Genomic DNA, 13,497 nt, shown 5'->3' with positions numbered 1-13,497 from the left:
CGGTATAACAGTCGATATCGACACCGACTTTTGCGCATCTCTGAATCTGGCGGTCGCAAGTTTAATCAAGTTTCAGTTTTTAAGTGAAGTTTCAGTTTACAATTAGTTTTCCCCGAGCGGATCTCGTAAAATTGTTTATGTTGCCCAGTAACAAGTTGGAGAATCCCAGACCCACACTAAAAACCGGAATACAAACGGATCGATTGGCGTAATCGGAAACGTCATACTAACACACGGAACAAAGTCTAAATTGGAAATACTAGCATTGCGTTGCGAAATTTTGGCCAACTCCACGTAGCCTAAAGATGCCTATAGATACTCGCGAGTTGATGGAGGCGATAGCCATCGTAGCGGACGACCGCAATGTCCGCGTCGCCGTGAAGCAGTCAGGCAAGGGAGCAGCTGTCTGCGCCGCCTGCTCCTTCGTGGGCGGCATGCTCCTGGGCCCCGTGGGGCTGGCGGTGGGCGGGACCGCCGGCGGAATCGCCGCATACAAGATGACAAGCGGTAAGCGGAGATAAAGTCCCGAATGGAGTCTCACTACATTTCCACTCTCCACCTCCCAAACAGGCAAATTCCGTCCGCTGGGCGAAGTCATCCTAAACGACCTGACGGACACACAGCGAGAGCAGCTGGTGCAGCATGTGTCCAAGGCTGTGGCCGACATACATCCCACCGACGTGGTGATGCTGCTGCCGCTGATTGTCCAGAACGCCTCCATTCAGCAGGCTGTTCTTAACACGGTCATGTCCTTTGTGACCAACGAGCTGCGCATGCAGATTGTGGACTGACCTGCTATGCGGGCAAGTGGGCGATGGCCAGGTAACTGTAGAATTTGGACGGCTATCTCAGTCGAAACTTTTGTGATCTGTGTAGGTTTATTAATAAATACTTTATATGTACATAAATATTTGGGTGTGAACGACGGTGGGAGCGAACTACTCCCACTCGACATTCACCTGCTCCCAGTCGTCAACAAACGGCTGGTCGATTGTGTTGATTAGCAGCCCGCAGAATAGACAATCCGCAGCGAGGATGTCCTCGATTTCGGTTTTCAGTGCCGCCCTCTTCCGCTGCAACTCCCTTGCCTGCTGTTTGCTAAGGGCACCCGACTGCGGTTGCGCCTGCGTTTGCACCTCTGCCTCCAGTTGCTGCTTTAGGGTGCCGAGGCGCCGACATTCCTCCTTGGTCAGTAAGGGCACAACTTGCTTTTCCAGGCAATCGCTGTGGAATTTATGACCGCAGATGAACATGAAAAAGGGCTTCACCAGCAGCATCATCTCGCAAATTTCACACGTATCCTGAGAATCAACGGTGAGGCTGTGCTGGCGCAATTGCTGCAACTCGGAGGTGACGCGATCGGTCTGCTCCGTGGTCTCGGCCATTTCACGCTGCAATTCCTGGATTCGCTGATTGTAATCCTGTCAAGCAAGGGAACCGATTAGAAATGAGATTGCCTACATTATACATCATATCATATATAACATACGCGCAGAGCATCACAGATCGCCTCCTTGAAGTTGTCAATTTTCTCAAAGTCTGCAAAGAACGGCAATAGGTCCTCGATGCGCAAGAGATCGCACTCCTTCAGAAGATTCAAGGCCTTTTTCACGTCGTTGGTTCCCTTGATGTCGTGGTATGCTGAAAGCAGACGAAACCCGATAAATGAACAATACCAGGACAGAGCTCTGAGTCAACACACCTATGCGAAGCCAGAGCTTCCGCCGCATCTTGCTGTCCGACGGCCTTGAGGCGGTTTCCTTGGCCAGCTTCATGTCGAACGTGAGGGCCAGATCTACTGCAGAGATCCACTTGCGCAGCATGCATTCGAGGAACACGCGAGCTTCCTTCACGTTCAAGTCGGTGCACACTTTGAGGGCGTAATGGATGTCATAGTGGACGAGGCTCTCATCGCGGCCCTGGATCTCAAGGTACTTCATCAGCAGCTTGGGCTCATGCTCCGCGTACAAATGTAGCAGAAAATTGTGAATGGCGTCATTGGTCGTGTTCAGCTTGTAAATGGCAAACTCTAGGTATCGCTGTGTCTGCTCCCGCTGCTCGCGAGTTTCCATAACGATGAGCGTGGGGACCAGTTTCTCCACCTCCAGTCGGGATCCCTGGGCCATTAATGCGTCAACCGTGGGCTTTGGTAGCCTAGTTATCAGTTCGGGCGCGTACTTGTAGAAGAGTTCTGGATTCCGTTGATTGATCAGCGTTTGCAGTGCCTCGGCAAAACACTCGGCCTTAAGCTGCTGCCCCACCACTTCATCATAGTCGCCGATGGCGATGGCGAATTGGGCCATGTTGCGCGGATCAGCGTGCTCGGCAATCAGCTGCCGCACATCCTCGCGATTATGGCGCGTGCAGGACAGGACATGGGTCTCCATCATGAACTCGTCGTACTCCGTCTGCCACGAGCTGCGCCAGTCCTCGTCCTTGTCGGGCATGTTGATCTGGATGAGGTAGAGGTCAATTAGCCAGATGACCAACGCCTTAATGCTGTTCTTTCTGTCCTCGTCCAGCTCATCCGTTTCCACTGTAGTCATTCGGCTGAGGCGCTTCTTAACGTAGTTGATAATGGGTCGCTTGTCCGGCAGCACCATGAACTTCAAGCACACCTCCTCAAAGGACTTGTCCGTCTCAGCGTAATAATCGGCTGCCACCTGATAGGATCCGTCCGCGAAGGCGGCATCCGCCCGCTGGCCTAGGACAAGCTGCAGGTGCTCGGGATCCTCGGCTGCGTGTGCCGTTGCTAGCTCGTACTGTCCCTTATCGAGATAAATGCGCCACACGTTCCGCTCCTCGCGCGTCACCCTGAGGTTAAACACGGTTTTTACTGTATAAACGTATATCGAGCCGGTAAGCTCGTCCCGTTCGATGCTCAGCGGTTTGCCCACTCGGGCCTCGTCGAATGCTTCCTGATAGACCTGCTCCTGGTTCAGGAGGCAGATGGCGCGTACGTGATCCGCGTACAGCAGCACGGCGTGGTACTCGGTCAGTACGAACGCTTTGGGAATGTTGAGACGCCGCTCGCCGTACGACAGATGCATTGTCTTCTCGAAGTCCAGGTTTATCAGTGTGTTCCCTATCAGAGTGGTGGCACTGTTGCCCTCGATGGAAAACTAAATTTCAAGCTGTTAGCGCCCGGGGATATGCAACAAAAACAACCACTTACCTCGCCCACGCGGATGCCCTCACCACACAACCACGCCCACTGCTTTGGATACTTGCTGTTGGGCGGAGCGAAGAAACGGAGCTGCGAAAAAGTCAGATCAGTCTTGCGCTCCTCGCAGTGCGGCTCCTGCACTCCGCTCACATAGCCGGCGAATATTGCCTGCAGCGAACGCTCCTCTGCCTTAAGCGTCTCCTGGAATGTGTATATGCACTCGGGACTGGTGACCACGATTATATACCGACTGCTGTTGGGCACCCGCAGCAGCTTCAGTCCCGTGATGGGGTACTTCGGACGGCCCAGACCCAGGTCATAGAGCTGCTTGCGCTGGACATGACCGTCGGCTGCGGGATTCAGCTCGGTTTCGAAGATAAGGCCTCGACTAGTGCCGAGCAGGATGGGCCCCGTGGAGGACTCGTTGCCGTGGTACTGATTAAAAGCGACTGCCGTTATCTCGTGGTCCTTGAACTTCTCGATGCGCCGCACCTTCAGTTGCTGCGCCTGTGGCGACTCGAGGCAGTGGATGTACAGGAAGTCCGGAGAGACGCCAGCGGAAGCGGACTTTGGCACCAGAGCGATGATGATGTGATGACCCGTGGGGTCCAGGAACATGCGAGTTATCTTGTAGCCGGAACCGGAGAGGTACTTCTCTAGCACCGCCTCTGCAAGGACAGGAAAAGTTGAAGGAACGGGACCAAGAGCAAAGAAGTGCACATACCGCCCGGTGGAATCGCGCGAGGCAGGAAGAAGCGCAACAGAGTGGTCCGCTCCGGCGTGCCCAACAGGCAGACGAGCCAGTTCCGCGAGACGGCCAGGTGCATCAGGTCGCCGGTGCAGTTGCTGGGCACCCGGAGCACCATCTTGTGCCTGCTGAAGATTTCATCCTCCTCGTCCGTTTCGAAGGGATTGCCGGAGGCGGTGGCCACGTAGGAGTTGGCGGCGGTCCCCGACGAATTACGCTCTATGCGGGGCAGGAACTTCGGCTGGTTGGGCATTGACGGGTCCATTCTGCTGATTTTTTCTCCGCTGTTTACAATTTGTTCGACCAATACGCCCCAATCGGAGAAGTGATGGCACTAGCAGTACAGCTCGATAGCTATCGATAGCTCGATGACCAGTCAGCAGAATAATTATCGGATAGCACTGGTAGGATATGTTATCGTTATCGACATTTAAATTTCAATTCGTTACTTTTTTGAGTGCTTTTTATATTCTTGCAATGCTAAAAAAAAACCCAATTTGCCCCCCATAATGCAAGCAAATACGCTTTTTTGTTTCGGTTTTTATTAATAATTAGTGTTTTCCTTGTATACATGTAATTATTTTATTTATATATATTTATGTTGGATGCGTGCTTTCCTGCCGTCGTTAAACATGTGTCCACATTTAAACGGTGCCAGTGCACTTGAGCATGCAGAATGCAATCCGTCATGATAAACATCTTTTACACTTCCTCTGACTCGATTTATATATTTTATGTGTTTTTCGATCTTCTCTGCATCCCCGTTTTGCCTTTGCGTGAATAATGCTGACAGGGGATGTTGTTTGATTTTCAATAGGGTTAGTAATAGAAAATGTACAATTAGTTTGTATACATGTATGTTTGTATGCATGAAATGAGTTTCTTGTGTTATTTGTGCCTTTTATTTACTAACGTGTAATTCTTTGCTGACTTTATGATAATTATTCATCTGCTTTCTTTCCTAATTTTTGTTTTGTTAATAAATTCGGACTTTAAAAGTGTTCGAAATTACATATATATTATTTCTAGTAAATCCTACAAAAAAAAAAAAAATAGTAATAGTATTTTTATTTTTAATGTTCTTTCAGGTTTCCTTCGAGTACAACTAATTTGCATATATTGTGCTTTGATTTGTATCGGTGAAGGACATGTCAGCGTGTATCAAGCGTGTCAAGTGTATCTATATCTGCATCTGGATCCGAATCCAAACCCATATCCGAATCTCTTTCGGTCACCTTGGCATCCGAGAGTGCGCCGATGCCCAGTAAAATATGCATGTGAGTAATGTATAGCCGAAAGTTTGGAAAAATGCAAACGCATATACATCGTATTTGGCTATTAGATAAAATCCAAAAAGTTCGTTTTCTCTTTTTGCTTTGCTTTGGTTAGCTTGTGGTTAAGCTTAAACATCGTTATCGCTTATTTGGCGCTATACAATAATTTTTAAAATTTAAATTTTGTAGTGAATCACAGATTTTTTGTTTTAAATACCGAAAAGTTAAATTAATAAACAGCGTAGTTCCGAAATGTATTTGGCTTTGGGCATATATGCAAACATATGCATATGTACATATGTATGCCTGTACACATGTAGAATAATATGTATGCACATGTATTGTGTATAATATAATTAATAATTTCGACTAATAATTTTCAATTATCTAATTTTCCGATTTAAGTTTTGTGTTCTAATTTGTTATAATTTCCCTTTCTTATCGTACTGAATGTTTTTGTGATATGCGTTGCATTTTGTTCATCCTTTTAGTAATTTTACGCTTTCTTCGATTATTCAATTTTAATTTAATATTCAAATTCAAATTTTGCTCACACATACATGTACAAGGTACTTGCGCATGGGAGAGTGACAGATAACAACAGATAAATAGATATTTAGATAGAATTTCTGGTGTCCGAACCATTATGCATTTGAAGTAATGCGCAGGTTGTTTTTCGGGTGGGGAAAGTGCGTCAAATATGGGGTATACATATACGTTTCTATTTCTAAGAATATCTTTAAACGAACGTTAGAGCTATAAACTACATTAATCTGATTCAAAATCTTCTTATTAATGGTGCACATGTTATGCGGTACATATGCGTCTTTTTCATCAGTGTATTTTGGCCATGCTAAATCCTTTCGAAATATAATCTTATGCTTCTGCTTCTGGTGCTGGTTTGGTTCTTTTCTTTTTTCCTGGCTAGTATTTATAGGGTCGATAGAAGGGTCTCTTAAGTGTAGTGGTATTGGTATCCCTGAGCATTGGTAAGCTTCCCTGAGTTTTCACGGTGTAACAATTTGTGGAGGCCGAGGTCGAAACAAAAGGGCTTTAAATAATAGATAACAAATAAAGTGTATGTATCTGGTTTGGGAATAAGGAAAATATAGTTTGTGTTTTGTTTTGCTTAAAATGATTTGTTTATTGTGTAACACATGCCAAAAAGTAAAATTTTGAATAGGTTTAATTGGATACATAAACAATACGTGTTTAAAAAAAAGGCGCACAAAAAATAATACAAAAGTTCGCATTCACAGTTTCGTTGAGGTTCTAAACATAAATTTTGCCAAACAGACTAACTGTCTCGTTTGAAATAACATAATTAAAAATATAAACAGCCAAATGGAATTTCGTACAAGGAGAATTAAAAATTTCACACTTCAAAGATTTGTAAGATCACAGTTTGTTTTGCATTTGCATTATTTTTCGTTTTCGTTTTTGTGTTTGTTTTGTTGTTTCTGCTTTTCTTTTCGTATTCGTTATGATTAAAAAAAGTTAATAAATGTATACTACATACTGTCTTACAAATTGTAACCAATTAAATACTAGCATAAACTGTAATTCCGTCCAAGTTCAGAATAATAAAGTATAAAACACATCTAAAATTAGGTTCTAAAATTAGAAAAAAAAAATATCATAAATACGTGTAAAGTAAATGTAAGCGGAAGCGTTAATTCTAAGCTAAAATGAAAATGGGACTCCTGGGACCCTCAACACAGCTCATCCCGCTCATCCATTCCGTTCCCTTCGACTCCACCTATCCCCCCTTCTAACCTCCCCATCCTTATATATCTGTATCTGTAGCTGTGAGGTTGAATAAATTAATTAAGACTATGTCAGATCTACGGGCCGATAGCTGAGAACGTGCCTGCCAATATGCCATATTTGTAGGCTATATGTGCCATATGTTATATAGTATGCCATATGTCTGCATATGTAGTTTAACCTGGATGGATCTTTGCTTGTACGCTGATAAGGAAACCTCATGCTGACCAGTGATAGCTGATCGCTGATCACCAATGCCTATTAGACTTCCAATCCCTAGTCATAGGGCTATTGTTTCAGGGTAGCATGGCACAAAGAATACTAATTACTCTCCTACAACTGCTCCTATGCTCCTACTGCTTTACTGCAATCGGTACGTGTTAATGCCCCTATAACTATTTTATTTTTTTTTGTTTTAGTTTTTCTTTTTGTTTTTGTTTTGACAAGAATTCGGAAAACTCGCACTTGATGATGAGATGATGATATGCACCATGGGAGGTGTGTTGGTCGGAAGATTTTGTTGTTAACTGTCTTTCCAGACGTTCCTGCAGTGTGTTCGTTCTATAGTATAAGGTGTAAATTGGTTAAATTTTAAGAAATTCCTGAGACATTGAATTGATACACATTCTTCGTACTTTTTTTTTTTGTTTGACTTTAACATTTTCTTAACACAGATGCTAGTGGGTGGTTTTTTGCACTTCCAGTCTGAGAAGGACAAATATGCCCCCTTCTGGTTGCATCTGTGCTCGATTGCTGGAGGCGCAGATGCAACATGATCAGATATCGCTTTCTAGCTCGCAACGTGTGGCATGTACAATGTTTGTTGGGCAGTGCTAACTGTGGCCTTTTCTGCTTCTGATTCTGATTCTGGACTCTGATCGGAATAGCTACTCCCGTTTCTAGATACTTTTCGATTTCGATTTGCTCTGCTTGCAGGCTGCACTTCGTTAAATATGCATTTCTGATCTGCTCGTCGGCGCTTATTACTTGTTAGTTAATTTAATTTCAGAACATTTGTACTTCGCTGGTAAAAATCACTGAGTTACTTTGCGGTTTTGTTTAATACGTTAATACGTTAATTCTTGATTTGCACAAACGTTTACAGCTCCACTATCTTCTATACACCAGACGTACTAGTACCGCGGTACTTTTGTTTGAGTTTTGTGTATATCATCGGCATATCGGCTTACAAATTGTATATGGTAAATGGTGTAAAGTATATACATGTATACATAGACTTTAGTATAGTTGTTTCTCTTCGCTTACGCGCACGCATATGCACATTTATCGTTTATACGCGTTATATGTTATATGTATGTGTATATGTGTATATAAAAAAATGATTTTTATTTCTGTTACTTTATTCGTCGTATTTGTGAATAAGTAGAAAAAATTACTTTCCTACTGCATACTTGATATTTTATCCCTGATAACGTTTTTCTTTTGTTTGTTGGTTGGTTTTTGTTTGTTTTTTGTTTTTTGTTTCTTGTCTCTTGTGTTTCTTGCTTTTTGCACGCTTATCTTCTTCGTGCCCCATCGAACATTTTAACATTAGATTTGAATTAGGCTTACGCTAGACTTATATATGAGCTACATTTACAGTTACGGCTCCCTCGAAAAAAAATACACACATCTTATACAATCTAATCTGCCGCCGATCCGTAGGACCTTTATCTTTTCTTACTGGAATCCGACTCTTTAGAGAACGCACGTTTGGCGCAGCAGTTGGCAAATAAAATAAGTTTAATGCGCCTAAAACTAGTAAAAAAAAAAAAAGTATAGTGTACATTGTATGATTGTGTTTTTCTGGCCTGTTGCTGTGTGCGTGTGTTCATATATGTGTGTGTCTGTGCTTAAACGAAAACAACAACAACAACATATATTTATGCTGGAAGAGCGGGGGCGGCGGCGGCGGCGGCTGAGTACCGGTAGCGCCCGACAGGTGGCTTAGATTCTATTTTAGATTCGGTTGCGATTTCGGATGCAGCTTCATCTTTAGTTTCGGATTAAGTTTCAGCTGCAGATTCAGATTCATTTGCAGTTGCATGATATGTACCGTTATTGCTACAACCGCTCCCGCCCTCATGTCACGACCGCCCAGCATGTGTGTTTTGTGTGTGTGTTTGTGGTTGTGTGGGGTGTGTGTGTGTGTTCTAGTCCTTCGTTCTCTTCCCATTTGTTGTTGTCATTAATGGTAACATAACTCTAATTTCTAATAAGTATTCTGTAAATGCAACTTCACGCTGTTTGTATTGTGTGTGTTTTATATGTATGCTTGTATGCTTATATGTTTGTATGTGGTGTTGGCCTGCTCGTGCAGCAGCTTCCAGAGGTATTTAAGATTTATCGAAATTATTTACACGATTCTTGAGGTATTGCACATGAAGCAGCGAAGGTGCTTCAACTACTAAGTAGGTGAGAGCAGCACAAATAACTAATAGTACGAATAGAGTTAAGATACACAAAAAAATAATCGTTATAATTACCTAACATAGGGATAAGAATAATAAAACAGTTGACGCCAAAATATGCCTAATATGCTTAATCATTAATTAGCTAAGACCTAGTGCACGCTGGAGATCCAGATCCCTGATCATTTCTCGGTTTTCTGTGTGGGGATCGTCGGTCCAGTGCGAAAACAATGGGCAAAGTATTTGTAGCTGGTCTTGGCTGCTGCTTCTCACTGGTGGTCGGTCATCCAACCGACTGATGGACTAACTGGCTGTCTGGCTTTCTGGCTGACTGGCTGACTGACTGACCACATTGCATTCGTTCTCTAAAAGATGGCGTTCCAACTTAGCTCCTATTGGATGCCCGGTGGCGGCTGTCCCAGCTCGCTGGTGAAGTCATACAGACTGGTGCGCGGATGGGACAGGGCGTGGTGGTGCGGATGCGGATGGTGGACATGTCCGTGCCCATGTCCGTGGCCCACCAGTCCGTGCTTGATGGCGGTCGTCTTGAGCAGCCGCTTCAGCATGCCGCTGGAGCCGCGATGCTGCAGGCTCTTGTGCGTGGTCAGCGAGTTCTTGGTGCGGTACCGCCGGTGGCAGAACTCGCACACATACAGCGTGTCCGACTGTTCGTGCTTGTCCTGGAAGTGCCGCTTCAGCGAGTAGTAGCACGAGAAGGTCCTGCGGCAGTAGGGGCACTCCTGCGGCTCGTTTATGCCGCCGCTGGTGGGTGGTGGCATGCGCAGCGGTAGCGGTGGCGTGCCCGCCTGGGTCACGGCTCCACCTGCTGCCGCCGTCTGGCTGCCAGGACTCGTGCTGTTGTTGTTGTTGTTATTGTTGTTAGCGGCGTTACCGTTGTTGCTGTTGCTGTTCGCGTTGTTGCCATTGTTGTTGTTGCCACTGTTCGGTCCACAGCCCATGGAGGTGGAGGTGCAGAGATTGCTGCCCACACTGCTGCCCACGCTGCCAGGACGCGGCGGCGAGGTGGCGTGGCCCAGAACATGGCCGTGGGCGTGGCTGTGTAGGCTGTAGACGGCGGCGGCCAGACTCCCTTTCAGCGAACTGGTCGGCGAGATCAGGGCTGTGGGCGGCGAGGGCGGCGATGAGGTAGAACTGGTGGGCGAGGTAGCTGCGGAGCGGGTGATGCTGTGCGGTCCTGCACAGGAGATAAAAAAGAAGGGCGTTAGTTCGGTCGGACTGGCGTGGTTGATAGGGCTGTGTGGGTCTTATCAATTTGAGAACTTTGGTTTAGGCATATTTATTGGTTTTGATATTGCTATTGGTATTGGTATTGGTATTGATATTTATATTGCTTTTGTGTTGATTCAGGAAGTATGAAAATAAAAGTGCACGTTAAGGGGTGAAGATACATGGTAGATTGCCACTTGGATCGAATCCCTTGCGGGGCGACAAGTTCCAAAAGGCGGGGGGATCGGGGAGAGTGGGCTTCAGGAGTATAGGACAGGATAGAGGAAGATGTTTAAAATAAAAAACACGGTAGATAGTAATGCTTGAATGCTCTAATTTAGCACTAGGAACTTCCTGAATGGGATAAATTTAAATTAATTGCTAGCAGAGAGTAGAGGTAAAGCGTTATATAGTTGAATACTCGAATACATATGTGTGTAATTATAAAGGTAAAGATAAATGCATGTGTCGTTTCAAGTTCAGATTTAGGTTTTGCCACTACGTCGGCTATTCCGACCGTGGTTTCCGGTTCGTTGTGCTCTTCTTTCTATTTGATTTCTGCTTTTATGCAGAATATTCTCCAGAGAACGAATCGGAAACGGGTCGGATTGAAAACGGAAGCTGTTAATTTTGTCGATGGCTTGATATGTTTGAACCTCGATTTTGACGCTTTTCTTTAGCATGTCTAAGCTTATATGTTATGTGCATATGTGTAGAGTTATGGCAGAGAAGGAATACTACTTAATTTTACTAAATCTTTTCCTGCTAAGATACCTTTTTAGGACCGAGCTTAGGTCGAGTTTCTGGTGGCGGCGTATGCATGCTTGAGCCAGTAACCAACTAAACTCGACGACGGTCTAAGAACGCGCCATTTTGAGTATTTCAAACTGATCTGTACACTATACTCTGGTTACTACTTCGTAGGCGTAAATAGGGAAATTAGTCTATATAACAACCGATTTTGTACATATATACATACGAGGTACGAACGAGTTACACTACAAACCAAACATTGTGCACATGCAATCAAAACACGTACGTGTGAATGAGTGTCTATGGGTGTATTTGTGAGCGTGTGTGGGGGTATGTTTGTGATGGTGATGTAGGGGGTAGCAAGCAGATGAAGTCGTCGCCAAGGATTGAGGACACTTAAGCGAGCAATCAGCGAGAAGCGAGTAGCTGTGAGGCAAAGCGAGTAGCATGCAGAGAGATTAGCGAGAGCAAAGAATCAAAAGTAAAGCAATAAATATTAGTCTAAATTAGAAGCTATTCACATTTCGAATATGGATTTCAGATGTGTCTTGCGAGCATTCGCCCTTCGTTTTGATTCAATTCTGGTGATTTTAATTTGCATTGCGGTTGGTTAGATTGGTTTAGTTTTTGGGTTTCTTTCGCGAGTTAATTAGGGAAATCTAACGAAACGAAAGCGGTAAGTAAATGATGATAAAACTATGATTGCAGTAAGTAGTTGGGGCCCCAAATCGATTCGATGCATTAAGCGTGAAAGTAGCGTGGCGAATCTTGATTCGATTTACATATGTGTGTATATTTTTTCGTGGCCTTCGACGTCATAAACTTACCAAAACAAAAAGTTAAATATTTGAAGAGACTGATTTCTAAGGAACTATTTGTGGTTGCAGCGTTATTCATTGTTTAGTTCTCTATTTTTCAATATTTCTATTAATAGTTGAAAATAGTGTTGTTTTACATATGTGGGTAATACTCTTAATTGTTTTTTTTTTACAGTTGCTTCAGAGGGTTCAGTAGGTAATGAGACAGAGAAAAATAAAGAGAGAGGAAAGTGACAACAATACGAGTACCGGAAACGCAGATGCCAAGTCAACGCTGCGTTAGAGGAGCAGAGGTTCGAAGATCAGAAGTACAAAGGAGCTGAGAAAGGGGTGTTAGTGGGAGGAATGATGTACCACCGCATCCGGGTGATTCTTTCGGCGACTTTAGCTGAAAATTTCCAAATCAATCAGGGAGGAGCGAGTTAGCTCTGGTCACTACGGTTAGTAAAACTTGAGATAGAGAGTGAATAGAAGGATAGATAGGTGATCGCCCTGTTGTTACGTCTAAAAGTGGCTTAGCTATGGAGTATTTCATGTTGTCAGACGTGTAAGCGAGTTGAATAAGATAGAGCGAGTAGGAAACGAAGAGATAGGCGGAAAGAGAGACAGAGAGAGAGAGAGAGTGAGCGAGCGAGAGGGAGTTCGACTACAGTAGCGAGTGAGTGGGTCGTACTTACAGGTCGCAGATGTTCTTTGTACATGAGTGGTTGGTTTGGTTAGATTATAGCTACGGCGAGTCTAGTGGAAAGAGAGCCAGATCGAGAACTGGTAGTAGAGTTCGGAGCGCGAATGAGCAGGCAATTTACAATGGTTTACAATATACAAAAGAGTACTTAGGCGGATGGTGGCCAAAGCGGCGAGTTTAGACGAGAAGGAGAGTGCATATTTTTAGTGCCAAGCTGACCAGTCAGTAGACTGTGATTTTGCACAGTGGCTGGCCGGGTTAATTGTTTTCATCTAGAAACAATTTGTACAGATTAGAGCGTGTCGCGAAGAAGGCGAAGCACGCTGGATGGATCGTTAGTGTGATTGGCAGGGAGATAAAGGTACAGATATAGATACAGAGGAAGAAGAAATGCTTGTACAGACAGATGCAGATACAGCCGAGTAGAAACGGCTGGGCTCAGTAGAGAGTAGAGAGACAGTGTGTAGAACGTGGCCATGAGAGGGAGATAGCATGTATTGTACTAACTACGTATCGGCGCATGGTCGGATACTTGGCTACCAATGTAGTTTAAGATGTTGGGCTAACCTTTAGCAAGCGCGCGATCTTCTACTGACTGAATAACGAGTAGCGGGTGCGAGTAGAGAGACGCTGGTAGCGAGTAAATTT

The 13,497-nt window shown here is 44.6% G+C and overlaps 3 protein-coding genes across 4 annotated transcripts in view; 1 reads left to right on the top strand and 2 right to left on the bottom strand.

Moving 5' to 3' along the window:
• The first annotated feature begins 22 nt into the window (after positions 1-22).
• On the top strand, positions 23-908 carry LOC120456587 (protein C19orf12 homolog). The gene is made up of 2 exons (XM_039643495.2): positions 23-507; positions 571-908. The coding sequence occupies exons 1-2, from the start codon at positions 306-308 to the stop codon at positions 789-791; spliced, it is 423 nt and encodes a 140-aa protein (XP_039499429.1). The 5' UTR covers positions 23-305; the 3' UTR covers positions 792-908.
• Positions 869-4,246, bottom strand: LOC120456579 (vacuolar protein sorting-associated protein 18 homolog). The gene is made up of 5 exons (XM_039643479.1): positions 3,891-4,246; positions 3,176-3,834; positions 1,703-3,122; positions 1,490-1,641; positions 869-1,421 (listed from the first exon to the last, which is right to left on the bottom strand). The coding sequence occupies exons 1-5, from the start codon at positions 4,177-4,179 to the stop codon at positions 939-941; spliced, it is 3,003 nt and encodes a 1,000-aa protein (XP_039499413.1). The 5' UTR covers positions 4,180-4,246; the 3' UTR covers positions 869-938.
• Positions 4,247-4,482: 236 nt separating this feature from the next.
• The window catches only part of LOC120456580 (broad-complex core protein), a 45,995-nt gene continuing 36,980 nt past the window's right edge, over positions 4,483-13,497 (bottom strand). Inside the window, exon 8 of one of the 2 annotated variants that reach the window (XM_039643487.1) lies at positions 4,483-4,700. In XM_039643487.1, coding sequence (XP_039499421.1) covers positions 4,501-4,700 — 200 coding nt within the window. In that variant the 3' untranslated portion in view covers positions 4,483-4,500. Of the gene's footprint in view, positions 10,562-13,497 lie in introns of both variants that reach the window. The other variant, XM_039643483.2, reaches the window with a different exon arrangement.

Source organism: Drosophila santomea, chromosome X, assembly GCF_016746245.2.
Source record: "Drosophila santomea strain STO CAGO 1482 chromosome X, Prin_Dsan_1.1, whole genome shotgun sequence".
Taxonomy (NCBI): Eukaryota; Metazoa; Arthropoda; class Insecta; order Diptera; family Drosophilidae; genus Drosophila; species Drosophila santomea.
The sequence above is the reverse complement of the archived record's forward strand: the minus strand, read 5'-3'. Positions and strand labels throughout refer to the sequence as shown.

Excerpts from the sequence above, each read along its gene's own strand:
- LOC120456587 (XM_039643495.2), top strand. The coding sequence starts at position 306 with ATGCCTATAGATACTCGCGAGTTGATGGAGGCGATAGCCATCGTAGCG. Across the intron at positions 508-570 it reads CGCATACAAGATGACAAGCG|GCAAATTCCGTCCGCTGGGC; the intron begins GTAAGCGGAGAT and ends CCTCCCAAACAG.
- LOC120456579 (XM_039643479.1), bottom strand. The coding sequence starts at position 4,179 with ATGGACCCGTCAATGCCCAACCAGCCGAAGTTCCTGCCCCGCATAGAG. Across the intron at positions 3,123-3,175 it reads AGGGCATCCGCGTGGGCGAG|TTTTCCATCGAGGGCAACAG; the intron begins GTAAGTGGTTGT and ends CTTGAAATTTAG. Across the intron at positions 1,642-1,702 it reads GAAGCTCTGGCTTCGCATAG|CATACCACGACATCAAGGGA; the intron begins GTGTGTTGACTC and ends GTCTGCTTTCAG.